The sequence below is a fragment of the Erpetoichthys calabaricus genome, chromosome 2 (assembly GCF_900747795.2).
Source record: "Erpetoichthys calabaricus chromosome 2, fErpCal1.3, whole genome shotgun sequence".
NCBI lineage: Eukaryota > Metazoa > Chordata > Cladistia > Polypteriformes > Polypteridae > Erpetoichthys > Erpetoichthys calabaricus.
Genome location: NC_041395.2, coordinates 160,664,643 through 160,687,398, shown reverse-complemented (window position 1 = coordinate 160,687,398; position 22,756 = coordinate 160,664,643). Strand labels below are relative to the sequence as shown.

General features: G+C 37.8%; 1 protein-coding gene across 3 annotated transcripts in view; it reads right to left on the bottom strand.

The window, feature by feature from the left end:
• Positions 1-982: 982 nt before the first annotated feature.
• Positions 983-22,756, bottom strand: part of stag1a (stromal antigen 1a) — a 291,842-nt gene continuing 270,068 nt past the window's right edge. For all 3 annotated transcript variants that reach the window (XM_051923034.1, XM_051923035.1, XM_028794702.2), the window contains 10 exons: positions 22,064-22,203; positions 19,947-20,048; positions 19,640-19,788; positions 11,943-12,071; positions 8,076-8,281; positions 4,277-4,451; positions 3,838-3,948; positions 3,477-3,591; positions 3,187-3,267; positions 983-2,351 (listed from right to left, as the gene is read on the bottom strand). In XM_051923034.1, coding sequence (XP_051778994.1) covers positions 2,328-2,351; positions 3,187-3,267; positions 3,477-3,591; positions 3,838-3,948; positions 4,277-4,451; positions 8,076-8,281; positions 11,943-12,071; positions 19,640-19,788; positions 19,947-20,048; positions 22,064-22,203 — 1,232 coding nt within the window. In that variant the 3' untranslated portion in view covers positions 983-2,327. The remainder of the gene's footprint in view (positions 2,352-3,186; positions 3,268-3,476; positions 3,592-3,837; positions 3,949-4,276; positions 4,452-8,075; positions 8,282-11,942; positions 12,072-19,639; positions 19,789-19,946; positions 20,049-22,063; positions 22,204-22,756) is intronic.

Below are 22,756 nucleotides of genomic sequence, written 5' to 3'. Positions count from 1 at the left end.
GAGAAATTTATATGGAGCCAGGACAAATTAAACATTACATGAAGACTGCACCATATTCTATGGATAAGCTATTTGAATATTTAGTCAACGTCAATGCTGAGCTTCAAGTAGAATGGTAGATATTAATTTAAGGTTTCAGTGTAACTCAGGTGCTATGTAGGCTGCTTCATGCACAGTTAAGTATTTTGCTCATCTGTAAAATGTAAGCTTTACTTGGAAGAATGGGAAACTTGTACTGCCCTGTCCTGTTTCTGAATGGTATACAATCGTAGATGAAGTTGCCTATAAGTTTGGAAACTTGGACTACCTGCCTCAGAGGGGGGCATGCAACTTCTTTACATTCTGAAACAAGAAATAAAATAATTTCAAGGACCTTATAAGCAGTATAATGTGGCATTAAAATACATTTTTAACAGTTTATTAAATGAAAAGGTGAAGCATTATCTTTAAATTGTACAAAAAGAAAACTTTAATATTGAAAATGTACAATTTACAGGATTACTAGCAAAACAAATCAAGGAGACACTTGAAATATAAAACCTATTGAACTTGAACTTAATCTGAATCCCACCATGGAGGTACCTAGTTATGAAAGTTTTGTTATACAATATTCTACAATACTGCCTAAATTAGAATTCCATTTTCATACAGATGACTGTGAAGCACAAGGTTTGTTGTGATTCAGGACTCAAACCATGCAGCATCTATGCCCACAGAACTAGAGTGGGTTGCACGGTAAACCAACCACTTCATACAAATTTGACTTACTTTCTTTTTACTTTCTGTTTAAAGGTGAAAAATCTTCCATGTTTCTGTACATCTTGTTACTAACAGCAGACTGAATCACTTTGGTTCTCTCAGGGTTGGCTTATCATGTCATCCACAGTTATTTGGCAACAGACCGGTCCAAAAGGAACTGTACAAACAACTGACAAAAATTACTTGATTCAAAACTTTATACTAAAACTACTAAAATTCAAAATATCTTTTTTAATTTTTCTTTTAAAAACCTGGGTATCATGGTATGTGTGATTTGTTTTGGAAAATATTTTAAGAGCTAGTTTTGCCTGTACATGTAAAAATGCTTGTTTTTTTATTTTATTTATTTTTTCCTGCAAAATGAATTTTTAAAGATATTTTAACATTGTTTTAAAATAATCCAACTTTTGTGGATAGCTAGCCTGCCTGCTGGTTTTCAGCCTTGACATTCTGCACAAAAGGTACAAAGTGATTTTTGATGGGATGGACATTTAAAGTGGTTTGGTCAACTCCACAATTAAGTAAGTATTTGTGTCACACTCCCGCTAAGAAAATTTAAAATATTCTGAGAGTGGGGATGACCAAGAGGCAATAAAACCAATCCCTTTATTCAGCACGATTTTTTTAATTAAAAGTTATTCCATGACTTGATCATCTATTGCCTCAACACTTCAATCACGTCATTGAATACTGGCATAGTTGTAAACCCAGTGTGTACAGCTAAATAAAAGCAGTAACACTGGAAAGGGAGAGACACAACTAACACAAATTTAGTGTGTGTGTGTGTGTGTGTATATATATAGTGAAATCCATACACACATACACATACACACACAATCTCTCACCGTGTATAAAAATGTTGTAAAATACAAATTAAAGGACTCTTTAGCAGGTCATATGACCACATATTGATACAACAATCTGACATTATTGCCAGAAACAGTTATCAAACATTTACATATGTAAAAAGATGGAAAACAAGAAGAATCATTTTATCTCCAGAGTAAAGTGTACCACAATGTTAACCAAATCCAGTGTGACTCAAAAACACATCTTGCTTCTAGTCTAGTACTTGAGCTGTTGCTATTTAACACTATAGGCATGAAATTTAAAACATCAGTTAAAAAAAAAAAAAAAAAAAAATACTATGCTGAGACGTCACGGGAGGTTTCTTTTCCTCTTTACATATAGAGCATGTTATTTTTTGCCCACAAATGTTTAGAATTTTACCCCACTGTGGCTTTGTCTTCTGTCAGTCTTCCACATTCCAAATTGCACCAGTTGTTGAATGGATTGCACATTACAACACTTAGTGCTGTCTTGGGTGAGTACCATCACCAAATGTGCTACCAGGGGAACAGTCCATTATGATTTATTTTTTATTTATTTATTTACTTATTTTTTACATAAGATTCTTAACAGTTATATTTTCCTCTTCTTCTCTTCTTTTTTGAGTCAAAATAAATCTGGATTAATTTTAAATGTTATGTAACAAGCAATCACAGTATAAAGGCCCCTTGCTCCAAAAGCATTTCAGTTTTTGTCTGGAAATGTTCTTTATCCAATTTTCAGAACATAGGCATCCCAAAACCCTGAAAAGGAAACAAAGACAAGAGTAAGTAGGTGACTAAAACATACTTCAAAAATAAAAAAATTATTATATACTGTAGCAAGAACATCATGTGATGGACACAGCTAAACTATAAACGTGGCAGTTTGCCTACATCTTTCTATTATAAAAAAAAAAAAAATCTTGAAAGGCTTGGAAGGAGACAAGATGTGATTTTCTCATAGGCACTTTATCGTCTCACGAGACAAGGCAGTGAGACAAAAGGACAGCTGCTGCACAGGCTTTTAAATGTTCAAAGCGCTGCGCAGCATGCAGATCATGCAGCAAGGCAGCAGCAGCAAGCCAGCAGCTGGTCCAGCAAAGAGAAGGTTTATATAAAAAAAAAAAAAAAAAAAAAAAAAAATTTTATTTGTTTCCCATTGTATCACCATTTAAGAGGGGGTTTCGGAGGAGCGACCGCAGCTCCTTAGCGTGCATTCAGCCCTCCTCTTCATAATGCAAACGGCAGAGACGCGAAGTGGCTGGCGTGTAGCGTACCCTAGGGGGAGGGGTTCTGGCAGGGGAATGGGGGAATAACTCATTCAATACAGCTTTATTACTGGCAAATATCAGGAAATAAAAAATGAATGAAATGAAAATAATAATCTCTTTAAATTGTATATCCGGTTAACCAAACCCGGGGGTGGGCGAGCGAAGCGAGCAGGGGACGGAGTCCCCTAGTTCTCAAATATAATTATCTACTCTGAGGTTTTACGAACTCATTGTATTCAAAAACTGCATATATCAATGCTGAAAGTTCAACCAAAGATTGTAAACAAACTTCATTACAAACAATGATTTACTGAGTATTTCCTTACCGAATCATCTTCTATAATAGCTGCAGAATCAAAGAAATCAGGTCTTAATTCTGCTCGTTCACGTCTGTTCCTGGAGGGCGGCTGAAAAGAAACCAGCAAATTATTTTGGAATTTTTTATGCCTATAGAAATACCAGTGCAATAATCTTTAAGATTGGTATTTTGGATACCAATCTTAAAGATTATTCTGAAAATGCCTAAAATTTGTAAGACTTTCGTAATCCAAGTGGCTAACAGAAGGAACAATACAAATACTAAAAATATGTTTAAAAGGAAAATAAAAACACTCACAAGATCAATGACCATGGTATCCTCAAATTCTTCATTCATGTCTTCCAACTGTCCACGTGAAGACATCATTACATCTTCAAAGATTGGTTCTGCATCATCTTCCATTAGTCCTCGACTGCAAGAAATAAAAAAAGACAATTGAACAAAAACAAGCAAGAAAGTGTATTAGAAGGCAATGACAATATTGCGGGAATTAGCATTAAATGCCCAAAATTCCAAACTAGAGTAACAGATTAGGAAATGAATGCATGGACAAAGATTATTGTATCATAACTCACTTTACAAAATAGATTTAGGAAATCTTTAAAGATTGCCCTAAAATTACAACTCCTATTTAACTTAAAAGTCTTTTAATACTTACACAGTCTGCCTTACACCAGCTCTGGCTTTAAGGTAATTCATATTTGTTCTGTCTTTCCGACTTACTTCATCCAGCTTTTGCTGTCCTAACCAGGACATTTGCATCTGTTGACTTTATTAAAAAAAAAAAAAACAAACAAAAAAAAAACTATAATCTGTGTAACCTTCACATTTTACCTTAATGATGAACAATCACCTAAGCCTTATTACAATTTACAGTAAAATTACAGCAAAATTATATACAAAAATTATTACTGGCTTTCTATTGACATTTGGTTATTTATCCTGCCAGTAATTTTACTCATGCCAGCTGCCCCAAGGTATAAATATCTCCCAATACAACTTCTGTAAAAGTATCAGATGAAGAATTAAAATGAACATAAATTCAAAAAGACAAAGAAGTTGTTGAAACATGTTTTGAAAATGTATAATCAACTTACTTGTGTACATAATCTGCTTCAGAGCTGGGTTCAGAGCCTTGATCTGGGGGCATGTGCTCAGCCGCTTGTCTTGGGTTTTCTCGTAGTACCGTGGATGTAAGCTGTGGTGTTTGTAAAGCACCTGGCGTCTGTATACTATCATTTCTCATGAGCCACGATCCTTCAACACTTTCTTCTATGCAAAGCAAGAAAATACAGTACAATGTTAATAAGCAAGAGTAATTTAGCATTACAGAACAGCATATATAAGCAAAAATTTCACTGTTCTCTGTACACCTGAAAATGAGCAATGAAGCATGTGTCTGTGTGTCCGTTGCTATGTCTCTACCACCCTAACAGATGGTGCTTCACAAATATTTGTAGTAATAAAATACATTGCATTTGTCATTCCAATATACAGCACATCAGTAAAATTAATATTGCTTTTATGAATTCCATACCAAATGGCAAAATAATAAACTCATTGTATCTGTAATTCCAACAGATTTGCACATCACAAACGTTTGTGGCTAATGCATTTTACTACAATAACAGTTTTTGATGTGCCATCCATTGCAATTACAGAGGCAATGCATTTTATTACTACATACTTTACAAAATACATTTCAATAGATGATGTACTGCAAACATTAACACTGCATTCTACATTGATTACTTAGATTTCAACCCTTCTTAGACAGGGAGAACAGCTAGTGACCCAATAAACCTATAAAATGTATTTAATGAATTTACTTGGAGATCTGTTTAAACCATTTCCAGGATTAGAGAAGCCATTACCTGACAGCATTGAGTACAACACATAAATCGATCTTGGAAGAGCTGCCAGTTCAGTGAACAGGATTTTACTCAAACAACCACTCTTACTCTCATAAGGTCAATTTATGTATGTTAACTACTCAAACAATAATTACTGTATATTAAAATGATTGACAAAATTACTTTTGCAAAAGTTTAATGAAACATCTACTTTAATTAAACATACAAGACTCGAGTAAACTGTATAAACATGTCTGGCAGCTATGGCAGATTGAAGTCTATTTGGCTGCATCATATCTCTGTTTGCTTTACATTTCCTGATTTGACAACTTCCACTAATTCTTCCCCACAAAGTTCTCAAATTCTGTCAAGGTGGAAGAGCAGTGCTGCTCTTCATGAATTATCACAGATTTTTTTGCATACATGCAAAAGCATGTTAACAAAATTTATACTATTTAACTATGTAGTTGTCCTCTTGTGTTTGTCTTCTCTGGATTTGTTTTTTCTTACTCTCTCCAAATTTAACATTAAGTTGTTTTCAGCTTGTCCAGTGTAAAATAATGATGGCAGCCTAAACCAACAAATGCATTTAAATGCAGGTAACACAAACTGTTGCTAAAGAAAATGGTATAATTTTGCTACTTTTTCAACAGCTTCAAAGGACAAAAATAAGGGGAATACTTATTCTACTTAGGAGAAGCTTACAGGGCAAGATTATTCTTGCAGGAGAAAATAAATTAGGGCACTTTCCTGATCTATAAGCAGATATATGTGGGCACGGACAGTGCATACATCCATCTATATGCCCACTCTGTACCAAAGCCATTTGCTATGTGATGTAAACTGTAAATTACTTAATTTTCAAGGACTATGAACTGTGAAGGTAAATTCACAATGCAGCAACATATATATATATATATATATATATATATATATATATATATAGAGAGAGAGAGAGAGAGAGAGAGAGAGAGAGAGAGAGAGAGAGAGAGAGAGAGAGAGAGAGAGAGAGAGAGAGAGAGCGCACCCCATCACCCTTTAGATCCTTCCCACATTTAACTCTTATTAAAACATCTATAAGGACCTCTACCTGTTTAAACATTTTCAACTTAGAAACCTGTGTACCACAGACTACTCTTTTTCCCCATGCCAAATATTCAAATCCTGCACAGACTACATATTTCTCTAGTGAGTCCACATCAGACTAAACAATTTTTCTGGTTAAAATTTCTTCCTGCTCCAGGTTTCTCTTCCAAGTATGGACTGTAACTTCCTAGGAACATATCAGCTTTGGAATGAGTCCAGCCTGGAATCACTGAAAAGACACCAGTTTCACTTTAAAATTCCATTTTCCTCTTTCGTCACCTACTGCATTCAATTCTATTCAAAACTGAAAGCTATCACCTTTAGCTATCTACTTGCTATTCTTCCTTATAAGCTCCTTTTCTCCATTAAGACAGTCTACGTGCGTTCTTTTTCTCAGTGCTATATAAGTCCTCTTATAAATCTCTTTCTCCGATTAATCAACAGCCTTGTGATCTTTCCTTATTTCTACGCCATGTACTGGGACTCAATTTTTAATGTTACTAGAATTTCATTTGGGAACTAAAAATGATCAGTTTACCCATTTTAAATATACTCTTTTCCATGTGAAACAGGCTGTATCTACTCTTCATGATAGGTTTTTCTCTTGAACATCACTACTCTCATTATTTCCTCTCAATATCTTTCTTATATTTTTTACCCTCCTAATTCTATTTACCCCTGTTAAGGCACAGTAACTGCCAAACTATTATTTGGTTTGGGATAGAATTAATTCGTTCTGGATGAGTTCATTTTATACACTTTTATTTAAAAAAAATTTCATTATTTTCCTTTTAGTCAAGAATTGAAGCATCTTTAAAGGTCATATTTCTTTACTTGTAACACCCCACCACCAAAATATAATGTGTATGTGTGGTTGGAGATTATTTACGGATTACTTTTGCACAAGTCTTTCAATGTTTCTTAAGTACAGTGAATTATGTGAACTGTTTGGAAATCATGGTATCTGTATAGAATTTATTCTTCTTATAAGCAATGAATACATCACTCAAACATTCACAGTGTAGGTTGAAAAAAATGTGAACCCCTAGGCTAATGGCTTCAACAAAAGCTAGCTACTGTAGAGTTAGATGTTGGCAAACCTGAAGTTAAATCAATTAAACAAAACTGGAGGTGTTGTTTAGACCTACTTTAACCTATAAAAAAGACAAATATTTTGAGTTTGCTATTCACAATTAATATTTGCTGATGTGAAGCAAACCTTGAAAAAATAGATCTCAGAAGATCTATGTTCAAGAATTGTAGGTTTGCATAAAGAAGAAAAGGGTTACAAAGTAATATCAAAGAGTTTAAATATTAATTAGTCCACACTTAAACTGTGTATAAAGAGAGACACTTTAATACTGTGGCTGCTAACCCCTAAAAGTGGGCCAAGGTGACTTGACAGGCAAAATGTAAGAATACTCAAAAGATTAAAAAAAAAAAAAAAAATTCTTCAGTAACAGTTTAAAGCTTGATGCAATCACTGGAGCAGGGTAAAATCTCTGTTCATGAGTCTACTATGCACAAAACACTGAACAGGCTCTCCATGCAACACAATCTCCAAATTTGGAGCAACTGAGGCAAGTTTGTAAAAAGAATGGGAAAAATCTTTCTTAAACCAAATGCCTGGGAATAATTACAGGAAAAGTTGAGGTCCTATAATAGTTGATAACAGATGTATCAATATTGGATGAAGGAAAACTTTTCCTTTCTTATTCAAGGATCCTTGAGTTTCTGTTTCCTTAATCAAACACTCAGACATTTTACCCCAACACTCTACAGCAATGGAAAATAGAATTTACACACTTTTAAACAGCATTTACTTGCAATAACAGTAAACATAATATCGATTTACAGTAGCAATGAAAACCAAACTATATCTCACAAAGTGTACTGGGGAGCTAGAATGAAACTGGACCTGCCAATTTTGCCTAAATGAAGTTCAGCATTACCTTACCTTCTATTCGTTTTTTATGAAGTGGAGGTCTCCCTTTTTTACTTCGTACTGAAGATGTTTTGTTGCTGCCACTTCCACTGGTAACAGATAATCTGTCTTCATCTCCACCAGTAAGCAAGGAGTTTCGGTAAGAGATGAGGGGTAGCCACACATCTTCTCGTCGCTCCATCATTTGTTCTGTCATGAACTTCTCCAGGTATGAGTGACTACAATGATTTAATTATAACTACATTATGCACATGGTCTTTCTATATACACACACATTATTATATTATTATATTATTATATTATTATATTATATATATATATATATATATATATATATATATATATATATATACATACACACACACATATATATACGCACACACGTGTTTAGGGGACAACTAAAGGGCCTGAATAGATGTAATTCTCTCGATTCCTTGCAGACCATTCTAGGGAAATCCAGCCTGGCTCTGGGGCAGCCAATGACGTCACTTCCAGTTCTGGTCCTGATGACATCACTTCCCATACTGGCCTTTAAAGCCGCCATCTTGTTTCTAGTGAATCAGTTCTGTTTTGGACTCACTCGTGTGAACATGTCTGTTCCCTTTCATCAATTTTGCAGCTGGGAAAAATTATACGGATGCCTGCCCCAAACCTTCTCAATGTCTTTTGGTCATTTTTGTGACAGTGGCGTAGTCAGCAGGATGGTAAAATCTCAGAAGAAAATGGGACCGGACCTGAATCGTGACCAGGTGGGAGATTACCGGGGCCAAGATTTCGGAAAGAACCGGTACAGACTCCGCTCCCTTTGTCTAGTTCCGGGCCACATAAAATAAATAGGGAGAGGGTCGATGGGACACACAGAAGTGGGCTGGTCTCTATGGGGGAAGCAACAGGGACTTATTACGCTCTCTCGAAGGAGAGAGCTGTCCTCCCCATGGGGACCAAGGCCCCAGAGCAAAGTTGGGATTCCTCAGACCAGCAGGTGAGGTTATTGCAGGCGTGGAAACTAGATCCTGAGCGATTTACCCTAGAGCAGGCTGATGCTCTTTGGGAAACAGTGGCGGGTAGGTTAAAACCCACCAAGTGCACCACCTTCCAGATCGTAAAGAAGGTTGCCTGTTTCTTGTTAATAAACCACCTTCCTGATCATTTCACCCAGCTGGTCTGGGTAGACTTTTCTAATATGAATGAGCTCATCAAAACATCTAGGACGGCCTCGCAATTTGGGAGAGCAGAATGGTCCTTTAGCGGACGCTATGGAGATTACGTCCCTCCTAATCTGCCCCCTTGGCATAAACCAGAGTTTGCACCGAAGTCCCCAATTCCACGGGTGAGGCCCTCATTTGGGAGCAAGGCGGAATATAAGTGGAGAGTGGATTGTGTGTGTTTTCAAACCCCTTGTCAATGGCTCATACGGGAGTGGTAGTTGTTAATGGATTTAAGGTGGAAGCTCTCTTTGATTCCGGCAGCAACATTTCCATTGTTGATTGCCGGTATGTACTGCTGCGACAGTGGATAAAACTAAAGACCAGTATAACCTGTGTACACGGAGATGTCCGATTCTATAAATCCGCCCAATGTTTCATCAGTCAGGGAGGATCAGTAAAAAGAATCACCGCAGTGGTCCTCCCAAATACACTTTTCGCTGTGATTCTATGGCGAGACTGGTCTGATGGTAAAAGTGGTGAAGTACTGACCACTCCTAAACCTAATTTGGGCCTAGTAACAGACGGGAATCATCCATCGCAGTTTGTCTCCACACTGTGTACTCAGCCATCAGAGAGAGATATGGGAGGCCAAAAAGAGGGTGGGGAGGTTCCCGGGCAGTCGCAGACCATTGCGTCATCAGTCCGCATCTGATGACCCCACCCCTTGAGGTCAGACCGGACCCTCTATCAGAATTAAGTTTTCAGTTTAGACAAACGCCGGCCTCGTTTAAAAGGGAACAATGGAATGATGATTCCCTTAAATTTGCAAAGAATGCAGTTATACTAGTCAACGGCCAAGGTACCCATCAGTCCATGCCACAGGGGCCCCACTTTGTTATTGAAAATGATTTATTATATCGGGTCAGTGAACATGAGGGGGAGGTGCGGAAACTGTTGCTGATTTCACGAACCTTCCAGCGGTAGGTTTGTGAGTTAGCGCATGCCCACCTCCTAGGAGGCCACCTGGGCACTGACAAAACATTAGAGCATATCAAGCTCCGATTTTATTGGCCGGGAATTAATGAGGAGGTTTGCCGCTTCCGTATCTCTTGTCCTGAGTGTCAGCTGCAGTAAATTCCTAGGAGGGACCGTGCTCCTCTTGCTCCCCTTCCCTTGATTGATGCCCTGTTCGAAAGAATAGGGGTCGATATAGTGGGACCCTGGAATACTCAGCCCGAGGACATAAGTATATATTAGTCCTCGTGGATTATAAGACCTGGTATCCAGAAGCTGTTCCGTTGCGCTCAGCTACTTCTAAAGCCATCGCACAGGAACTAGTAGGGGTCTTTGCACAATGCGGCATTCCTAAAGAAGTCCTTACGGACCAGGGGACGCCGTTTACCTCGGAGACGTTCAGGGAAACGGCCAAGTTACTCAAAATAAAGCACTTAAGGACCGCGGTGTTTCATCCTCAAACCGATAGTCTACTGGAGAGGTTTAATCAGACCCTCAAACAGATGCTTCGCAAGGTGGTCAGTGGGGACGGAAGGAATTGGGATCAACTCCTCCCCCTCGTACTCTTTGCCTAAAGGGAAGTCCTCCAAGCCTCAACGGGGGTTCTCATCCTTTGAACTGTTATATGGACGACAACCCCGGGGTATATTGGACATTTTGAAAGAAGGTTGGGAAGGAGAGGCTCTTCCCTCGACTAATATTTTAGAATATATCGCACAGTTACGCGATAGATATATGAGAAAATTCGACACATACTAAAAAGTCACATGGAGGAGGTGCAAATAGCACATGACCGTGACACGACACTTGAGGAGTTCCAACCGGAGGATCGGGTCATGGGATTGGTTCCCACCTCCCATTCTAAACTACTTGCCCATTGGCAGGGAATATACGAAGTTAAGGAGAGGAAAGGGCTTGTCGACTATTTGGTGAAACAGCCCAATCGTCGACTGAGCAAGCGGATATATCACATGAATCTGCTGAAACCGTGGAAGGATAGGGACCCCGATCCCTCCTCTGGATAGCCCCGCTCATTCTTTGCTCAGACCAAAACACTTAACTTTGGCTCTAACTTAAACCCCCGACAGAGGCAAAAGCTCAAAGCAGTTATCTTATCCATTCCGGAGGTGGTGGACAAAAAACCCGGAAAGGAACTCTCTGATTGCCCATGACATTGTGACCAAACCCGGGGTTATAGTCCAAGAGCGTCCTTATCGTCTTCCCGAGGCAAAGGAAAATTATAGTCTCTGATCCAGCCCAATAGTCTTGGTTAGTAAGCCTGACGGAAGTTGGAGGTTTTGCAATGACTTCATGTACATGTGCTTTCTCAATTTTTTTATTTTTAATAAATTTGCAAAAACCTCAAGTAAACTTTTTTCACATTGTCATTATGGGGTGTTGTGTGTAGAATTCTGAGGAAAAAAAGGAATTTAATCCATTTTGGAATAAGGCTGTAACATAACAAAATGTGGAAAAAGTGATGTGCTGTGAATACTTTCCGGATGCACTGTTTATACATACACTGTACATATACACATACATATATACACACATATTCATATACACATTTATATATAATTTTATTTAAGCATTCAACAAGCTAAAAAAATATAACATAGTAAGAAAAAAACAAGTCACTTTACCAAGACGACACATGTAAATATGTGAAACAATTTGCAAAAAGATAAAAACTCAATTGTCTATAATATTTACTTACACTGTCTTTTTGTCTTGGCGAAGTAGTTTAGAGGAAAACTCACTAAGAACTTCCAGGAATGCAAGGTTTAGAGGAGGATATTCTGGTCCTTTTGGATTCTGATATTTAAATGCAAATTCGATACCGTCCCTTGAAAAAATTAAAGACATTAAGAATTTGATAGTTCATACAAACAGAATATGTTAAGCTGCATGTGTATGTAGTATATCTGGAGGAATTTAAATACATCTCTCTATCAAACAGCTCAAGTATACTGTAATTTTCCGATAATACTTAGGTCAGGTCAGGTCGGGAAGCATGCACTGGTACAGAGCGCTGCCACAACCACCACATGACGAAACAGCTCAAGATCTGGGTTGGCAATCCACCAGGCAGACACACGGTCCAGTTCTAACCTCTGGAAATGACCGTATATCTGTCACAGCCCGGTGCTAAGTGGGCATCCCTTTGGCCTGGTCCAACCACTCGGGTCCTCAACAATACGGCTCCAACGAGCCGGATCTCCCTCACAGAATCGTGCCACACAGCCACAGTGCTGTAACTGATGATCCCTCACAATGCAGGTAAGGTGCCTCACTCCATGAGCAACTGCTCATTAGACGCAAAGTTAAACCAGCAGTACCCAAGGATTCTCTGAAGGGACACAGTACTGAAGGAGTCCAGTCTTCGTCTCAGGTCACTGGATAGCGTTCATGTCTCACAACCATATAGCAAAACAGGAAGCACCAGGACTCTGAAGGCTTGGACCTTCATCCCTTTGCAAAGATATCGGGAGCGCCACACACCCCTTTCCAGCGACCTCATGACCTCCCCGTGCTGTCCCAATCCGTCCACTGACTTTATAGGAAGAGTCATCAGGGACATGAATGTCGCTGCCTGGTAAGTAAATGTCACGACAAGGTTGACACTCTTTCTGCAGACAGACACACTGCTGATGGCTATGCCCAAGAGGTCATTAAAGGCCTGGATCTTGGTTTTTATCCAGGACACTCGCAAGTCCAGACACTCAGAGTCCTAACTCAGTCCCTTAAGAACCCACAGCATTGCCAGCAAAGTCAAGATCAATGAATTTCTATTCATCAACAGATGCCTCACAGCCACTGGACACCATGACACTGCCCATCACCAAGTGCATGCAAGCATTGAACAGAGTAGAAACAAGAACGCACCCCTGACGAACCCTGGAATCAACTGGGAAAAATGCAGAGATTCTGTCTACACTCTGCACAGCACTCACAGTACCAGTGTACAGGTCAGCCATGATATCTAGCAACTCTGAAGGGATCCCACAAAGTCTCGGGATGTCCCATAGGGCAGCTCTATCAACAGAGTCGAACACTTTATGAAAATTGACAAAGGCTGCAAAGAAATCGCTGATATTCATGTTTACACTCCATGAGAACCCTAAATGCCAGGATGCGGTCAATGGTAGACTTCTTAGGTATAAAACCAGACTGCTCCAGTTGCTGGTAGGTGGGTAAGTTATCACAGATCCTACTAAGGATAGCCCTAGCAAGGACCTGACCCAGCACCGAGAGTAGTGTTATCCCCCTGTAGTTGCCGCAATCCAGGCAATCACCGTTCTCTTTCCAGATAGGGACAACAAGTCCTGTTTTCAGTCAGCTGTGATGGCGCCCATCCCCCAAAAGGAAGCAAAAATTGCTAGCATTGCCAGGACGACAGCCTTACCACCAGCCTGAATAAGTACACCCTGGATACCACAGATACCTGCAACCTTCCCTACCCACAGTGAGATTTAGAGGTTCAGAGATAATTGGAGGATCAGCCTCAAGAACTGTGGACCCAGAAATATCCAATGTCCTAGCTGGAGGATCAGCTTTAAACAGCTCCTCAAAGTAGTCAGCCCAGCGGGACACAACTGCAGTGTCATCCGTAAGGACCGTTCCATCAGCTGCCCTGTGACTCTCTGAGGAAGAGATTCATATGTGCATAATGCTTCGATTCCTCTGTAAGTAGGACATTGGTCACTAGACCATAGATGGTATGTCACTTGCTCACAGATTCCTCTAACCAACGCCTTCTTATCTGCCCTCAGAACCCTCGCAGCTGTCTTTTTCAGTTCTCGGTACAGCCTGGAGTTGTGGTCAAGCTGTGCACTGTGACTCTTCTCAAGGAGGGCTTTCCCCTACCCTCTTCATAATGAGAACAATTTTCCTATGGGTGGCTGCAGCAAAGCTACTCCCTTAGAGAGCAAAAAGGAGTACTGTCTGTCATCTCAGAGATGAGTGAAGTGTTTTTACTGGGGTTGGAGTGCTAATCCTGCCACCAAACCCTATGATTTCCCTACCTTGGAGGACTGCTTGCAGGTCCAGATGCAGTTTAACGTTATACCCAGGACCAGAATACTTAAATGAACCAAAAAGCAAAGGGCTAACATATCACATTGTTTTTAACTTACAAACAATATTTCAATAATTAATACTTGCTTATGATATGGTTTAATGATCATTTATTTTTTCCCCCTTTGTTTCAATTATGAGATGCACAGTTCACCTACATGAAGTATATTTTCATCAGAAGATGAAGAAAAATCTCTGGCATGATCTGTGGATCCACCATGTTCTATAAAATATTGGCAAAAATGTTTTGAATATTAACAAAACCTACTACATTTAAAAAATGTGCCTTCTTTACATGTTAGTAATATTAGCAATGCTGTAATTTTTCCTTTTATATTCCAAGTGCCAGATATGTACAGCATATTGAGAAGATATTAAAGTGCAGTCAAAACCAATGAGTAACTCACTATAAAAGACATAGAACTCAGATGTTTAGATTGATTTTCACTTGTTTTAGATTCACAGAGAAAAGAGCTGAACTATCTAATGTGGTAGTATTTGAATGTTCAATGGGCACAAAATCGGGTGTCCTGGTCAATACATATGTTGTAGCTGGTTTTGTGAAGCTTACTTAACACTAAACTAACATTTCCGTAGAATGCAGCAAATTTAACATATCTTGCTTCTTTGAATAATACTGTCTGGGCATTTGGAATAAAAAGCACTGATCCATCAAGAGACAATAATGACAAAACTCATACCCGTTGTAGCAGTGTATGGAAAATACAATCATTACCAGTATTTGGGTATATTATCTACTGATAAACCTCTCTTCTTATCAACCACCAAAATTCACTGTACTTATGATGATTTCAGTCTTGTGATTCTCTTTGAATATGGTGCTTCCAAAACTGGGGGAAACATTTGCAATTTGGTGTTCCTAATAATGAACACATTTGGAATAGTTGGTGGAGAGGGATGTATAGGTAACAGATTGTAGAAATAACAGTTTAGCAGAGCTTTGTGGGTATAATACAAATAATTATAATGTCCACATCCTGCACTTACCCTGAGCTTGAAAACACATGAGCAGGCTAAGTCTGACACAAAAAAATGAAGTATTTCAAGCACTCAGGCTTTCACTACAGTTTGAATATTTTTCTGAAACAATTTGTCGACACAAGACAAAGGAACTCTGAAACTCCATTCAGCAGCAGAATGACAACAGTGGATAGGCCAATAATTGCATGCATTGAGATTACTTTATATTAAATAAATAAAAAATGTGGCTGATTTTCTAAAGCTATTCAAAGATATGATTTTCAAGTTGACAGTTTCCTCTCGGCTCGTAACTTACTACTCCATGGTCTTACAGATTGATAAAACACTGCTCAGCAGCAACATTACAGCTTATGTTTTCAGGAACTGCAGAAATATGTATCTCTCTTAAATCCAGAAAGTGAAGGGAACAAGTGAGACAACAGCAGACTGTCCCCATTTGAGAGTCAGGATTTCAACTTTCTGTCATAAACCTGTCAGAGCTGAAAAAGGTGGAACCACATCTGCGGGATAAGGTCATCAACAGTGCTAAAATAAATTATTAAAATCTGAACTTTTGCCATGTTTGCCTTCTGAAGCAAACCACTTAATAAGAATTGAGAACGACAGCACAAAAATGTTCACTTCTGTTTAATAAAACTGCAGTCTTTCTCATGTGGAGTCTGACCTGCTATAAAGAGTAGCCAAAGTTACACTTTTGTAAACAAAAGTTGTTGTCAATTATCTTCAATAGTTCACATGTTTAAGTTCTATCTGATTTCATTAAAGGAAAAATTCTCTGTTAATAGAGTAACATACTTTTTATATCAAGGCACTGGACCAAGGTAATTTTATATATAATATAATATAATATAATATAATATAATATAATATAATATAATATAATATAATATAATATAATATAATATAATATAATATAATATAATATAATATAATATAAAAAACAGCCAAGAGTACAAGAGATATCTGTGAGAATAGGCTGGGACAGTCAAGAGTGCTGAACACAGTTCTATAGTGTTTCACTCCAGAGCACCTTCCTGTCTTGCTAATAATGTATTTAAGTTATGAGATAAAAGTACAGGAGTTGCATGAAGCTGTTCATAAGGGTTTGTTTTTCTCTGTTTGACTTCATTCTATTGTCCATCCATCCATCCATTGTCTCCCGCTTATCCGAGGTCAGGTCGCGGGGGCAGCAGCTTGAGCAGAGATGCACAGACTTCCCTCTCCCCGGCCACTTCTTCTAGCTCTTCCGGGAGAATCCCAAGGCGTTCCCAGGCCAGTCGAGAGACATAGTCCCTCCAACGTGTCCTGGGTCTTCCCTGGGGCCTCCTCCCGGTTGGATGTGCCCAGAACACCTCACCAGGGAGGCGTCCAGGAGGCATCCTGATCAGATGCCCGAGCCACCTCATCTGACTCCTCTCGATGCGGAGGAGCAGCGGCTCTACTCTGAGCCCCTCCCGGATGACTGAGCTTCTCACCCTATCTTTAAGGGAAAGTCCAGACACCCTGCGGAGGAAACTCATTTCAGCCGCTTGTATTCGCGATCTTGTTCTTTCGGTCACTACCCATAGTTCATGACCATAGGTGAGGGTAGGAACATAGATCGACTGGTAAATTGAGAGCTTCGCCTTGCGGCTCAGCTCCTTTTTCACCACGACGGACCGATGCAGCGCCCGCATTACTGCGGATGCCGCACCGATCCGCCTGTCGATCTCACGCTCCATTCTTTCCTCACTCGTGAACAAGATCCCGAGATACTTGAACTCCTCCACTTGAGGCAGGATCTCGCTACCAACCCTGAGAGGGCACTCCACCCTTTTCCGGCTGAGGACCATGGTCTCGGATTTGGAGGTGCTGATTCTCATCCCAGCTGCTTCACACTCGGCTGCGAACCGATCCAGAGAGAGCTGAAGATCACGGCCTGATGAAGCAAACAGGACAACAACATCTGCAAAAAGCAGTGACCCAATCCTGAGCCCACCAAACCAGACCCCCTCAACGCCCTGGCTGCGCCTAGAAATTCTGTCCATAAAAGTTATGAACAGAATCGGTGACAAAGGGCAGCCCTGGCGGAGTCCAACTCTCACTGGAAACGGGTTCGACTTACTGCCGGCAATGCGGACCAAGCTCTGGCACCGATCGTACAGGGACCGAACAGCCCTTATCAGGGGGGCCGGTACCCCATACTCTCAGAGTACCCCCCACAGGATTCCCCGAGGGACACGGTCGAATGCTTTTTCCAAGTCCACAAAACACATGTAGACTGGTTGGGCAAACTCCCATGCACCCTCCAGGACCCTGCTAAGGGTATAGAGCTGGTCCACTGTTCCGCGACCAGGACGAAAACCACACTGTTCCTCCTGAATCCGAGGCTCGACTATCCGACGGACCCTCCTCTCCAGGACCCCTGAATAGACTTTTCCAGGGAGGCTATTGTCACAAGCAAAATGTTCCTTAAGCATGTCATGAATGAAAGTTGTTCAATTGCTTGCTGCTGCCTGATGCCTAATTTATGAACATTTTCTTTTTACAATTTGGTGGTATAATTTTAGGAATATTCTGTATTTATCTATTTTGTAAATCGATGTGCAGGATTTATTTAATGGGTTACTTGCCACTTGAATACTTACTCCAAGTGTACTTTGTGGAGCTGAAGTAAACCTGGATTGGCAGGTAGATGAGTGAAAAGTGGTACTTTATAGCTGTTACAGGAAGACTCATGTTCAATTATGGTGCTCCTGTACATAATGTGTAATTGTGTACACTTATCTAGGGTTTTAATCATCTTATTCGTAACTTTCAAATAACCTTTACAGACTTTGTTAACTTACCACTGCTTTTTGGACAGCAAATATTTAGATTAATATGGACTCACAATTGTATCTTGTTGATTTATACATTAATAGGTGAGGCCGAGAGTGCATTTTGCGGGTTGGGTAGAATTTGGAAGATTGAAAGATGGGATTAAAATTGGCTTTCCAACACCAATTTAAATAAAATAAATCATAGTCATCCATAATAAAGGAAGCTATGAGAATCTGGGCTCTTCCAGAGCCATATCGAATAAGACTTTACGGGGGTTGTCACAAATATGTTATTTGGTCAAGGTTTTCTTGTAGTATTTCATACTTTTATTCTAGTTTGTTCTGAATTTTAATTAAAAGCTATGCACTGCTTATATTTACCTCTTATTTGATGTTTAATGTTTGTATTCATTGTTGTTTGTTTTCTTTATGTGATTTTATTCCTGTTGATAAATTAGATTTTTTTCAAATCCTTTTAGCATGGTAAAGGTGCTATAATAGCAAAGTAAAATTACAATTTGATATATGAGAACAAACAAGCAATTCTCTTAAAGATACTGCTCATACTCTATACAGAGGTAAAACGAGAGTGTACAGCATTTAGTTCAAGTTAAAATATTGCTATAGTTCTTTCATTAGTTACCAGAGCTCTACCGGGTATCAAATACTACCATTTTTTAACTTTTTCTTTTTTATTCTCTGTTAGACTTTGTGGAAACAGATGTACTTTTTTCTTAAAATTAGTACAATAATTATAGTAGGAGCTAAAACTATTTTTCTTCTTTAATTCATGTTATTTTTATGATTTCCATTGTTTTGGATGGTAAATGTTATTTAACAGTTGGTCATTTTCAGTTTAAATGATCATTGGTCAATCCTGCTATGTAAAAATCTAAATTGCTTAATTCATGCAAATGACCTACTTGCAATTAGTTGATTTAAAAAATATAACTGCTTAGCTAGCTGGCCTAGTTAAATGAATTTTAATATTGATGTTTAGCTTTGTTTTTTTTAATTGCTTACAATGAGTGCAAGCGGGGATGTTGTGAATTGTGAATGTGCCACACACCAGTTTGTAAAGTAACATGCTTTATATATAATATTGTAGTAAAGACAACACATCTACCACTTTAGGAAAACAGAGGCAGACATTAACCTCAGAGTACTATTTGAAAAAGATAACATGTTTTGAATTTACTGCATATAGGCAGTGTTGCATGTTTACACACCAATCTCCAAACACGATCTAAATATAAGGAATACATTTTTATTTTGTCTGCTGTGCAGAATATGACTCCAAAACAGTGAAACCATGTATACATCATGATGGTATAAAAAATTAAGACTGACTTCACTGATATTACACACTAATTCAGTATATATGTAAATTTACATCACTGAAAGTTGAATCACCACAAATAAACCTTTTTTTGATAAGCTCTAACAATACTGCATTAACACCACGTTTTAAGTTATCTTTTACTTAACATGAAAATGTAAGTCTGCAGGTAGATTTTACATATCTAATGCTTACTTGTGCAATGTTGCAACAGCTTCTCTGGTTTTGATTTGATCCAAACCAAAGGTAAGAGCAAATCTGCGAGCCAACTCTTTAATTCCACTGACATGAGATGAGGTCCTGTCCAAATTGGGACCTTGCTCCTGAATTAGCTCATTAAAAAGCTAGACAGAAGAAAAATAATTTTTTAATGTATTAGCTTCATTAAGATGAATTTTGTTAAACTTATCAGGTATTTTCCATACATAGTTAAACCATTTTCTGTGCAAACTAAAGAAAACAAAAAGCAAACAAACAAAAATAGCGAATATAGTTTTCTTACCTGTTGTAAGCTGAGAATAAGAGTTTTTGCACACTGTATTTTATCAGTTTGCCTGGTTTTGCTTAGTGTTTCCTTAATGATATCACCATAGTCATTATAGTACTGAAGAAAAGGAAAAAAGTAAGGTTTATTCTACAACATTCAGATTGAACACATTGGGTGAAATATGTTAGTCTAGAACCCTAATTTATCCCATCTGTAAGAAGAAAAAATACCTGAAAAAAATAGCAGTTATGGGGCACACATACCTCACAAACAGCACACATTTTTTGGGAGGAAAGGTAGAAAAAAATTGTATATACCCCTATACTAATTATTAAATTAAAAAAAGTGTTTAGATAAATATGATTCCTTATTATCTTCAAAGAAATACTTATCCAAAGCAGCAGAAGCTATCTTGAGGATTTACAACTATACACACCAAATGAAGAGCAACAACACAAAAACCATGTCCACAATAAACATATTTTTATAACTTCAAAACAGCAGACAACAACTACAAATTAAACATATTTTACAGACTCTATATCTCTCCAGACAAAGGTCATAAATGGTATTGCCTTGATAACTGACAGGTTTTATATGATCAGTCAGAAACTGTTGAAGTTAACAAGCAAGCACTGACCTACTCCAGCTGAAAGCTGAAAACATCAGACTTAAAAAAAACATTAACTAGAGTTGGCAAGATTAAGGAGTGACAACACACTGGACTGCTGTTGGTCAGAGAAAACAAATCCAGAAGACAGTAATCTTAAATGCTATCAATGGCAGATTATCTCGCAGATATTTGAAGAAACCCCAACTGGCAGAACCTGATATGGTCCTGAACTTTATAAGCTCACTCCTATTCAAATATTAAGCACACACAAATGATCATCAAATCAAATACAGTACAAACACAGTCTAAGTAAACTTTACTAATCCTCAAGGCTTTTACCAGCATGTAACAGGAACGAACTATAATAACTCGGCCAGAATGCAGATCTCTCTTTGATATTTCCTGCATTCAAACAAAACAGTTAAATAAAAAATACTTTAAAAGATGGAAATGGACTTATCAGTTTATTGCTTAAAAGAAGGTGAATGAACAACTAACATCATATTTGACATACTTGAAAAGGTACAGAGAATCTATACTTGAATTTTCAATGAAGAATCAACATGAGCAATTCAAGAAAAAATGTTCTTTAGTTGCTAGCTACATAGTTAGAACTTTATTTATCCAAAGGGGGAAATGTAGCTTTTAAAAAAAGTTTAAACAATAATAAAAAAAAATATATAACCAACAACTCCTCCCCACCCAAATAAACACCAGAATTACTAAAAAAAAAAAAAAAAAAGAAAAACATCTGCCTTGGACAAATAAAAAAAAAACAAATAAATAAAAAACAAAAAAAATTAAAGGTTTGAAAAAAGAGACAAATTAATTACATTAGAAAATTACAAAAGAAGGATGCCATATAACCTTACTGTTAGGAGTAAACATTCAAAAAAGTAGAACTTTGTTACCTATTTATCAACTATTCCTATTTCATTATATATTAATTTAACATGACAGTGCAGAAAAATGGATGAACAAACAAGCAGATAACTGCAGCAATAATAACATTAGAGAGACAGACTTGCGGTTCAGGAAAACTTATTAAAAACAGCAAAACTTACAGTAATGGATTTGGAGTCAGATTCAGCATGTTAAGTTTGATTCCTACATCATGATTTTGTCAATTTGGACTTTTCCCATTGTTTTCGTGTACGTCAGAGTTTTCCATTTTTTCTTCCACATCTCTAAAAGATGGGCTGGTTGGGTTTATTGGTGAATTTGCCCAGTGTAAATGTTTTACTTAGTGGGCTCTGAAATAGACTGGAAACCATATCCAGTCTGAATTCTGCCTTGTGCTATAAATTCCTTTTTTTTCACAGCCCTAAGTTACATTCAGATGGTTTAAGAACAGAATGTTATATGAATTTTATTTAATCTACTACACTGATGTTGTGTTAACAAAATTTAAACCAAACCTATAAGGTAATTGCTGTTACTCAGTGATTCCCAAAGTTGCTAAAACCTACAAATAATTTATACCTCCAAAAAATTTCACTTTTTGTGTTGTGAAACTGACCTTCATATAGTGTTTGAAGATATCAGCAGCTGCATGCATATCAACAATGTCATAAATAATAAGTTTGCTGAAGGCTGCTAGGAGGTTTCTCCGCTTATGTAAGGCTTCAATTTTATTAGCCTCATCTTCTTCATCCCCTTCTGAACATAAAATGAAAATATATAAATGAGAGAATATATGAATAAACAGCCTTTTACTGATCAAACATTTACGTTACATATTTATTGAAGAACCTTTTGTGCTTTGCAAGTATACATAAACTATACTACTTCTGAAAGACAGGTATGAATTTACTTTGTTACAAACAATTTAAATACTGGTTTCTTATTCATATTTGCTGAGAGTAACATTGATCACTGAAAACAAGTATTTTAGTAATTTTTTAAAAGGGAGGAAATTATTTATGATTACAAATTTTTCATTACTAAAAACATGTATTATTTATAAAACTGCTTAATATAAAAATACAGAACAACAAAAAAAACATTTCTTACAAAAGTAACATAAAAAATAAACAATTACAATGGCCTTAATCACCTGTATAATCTGATCATCAGGATTACACCATGTAACGTAATGGCAAATTAAAGACTGCTACTGATGAAGGTGTAGAGCAGGGCTATTCAATAAGAAATTCAGTTGAGCTGAATTTTCAAACCAAGAAATTTAGCTGCGCCAGACATTTTCAGCAGC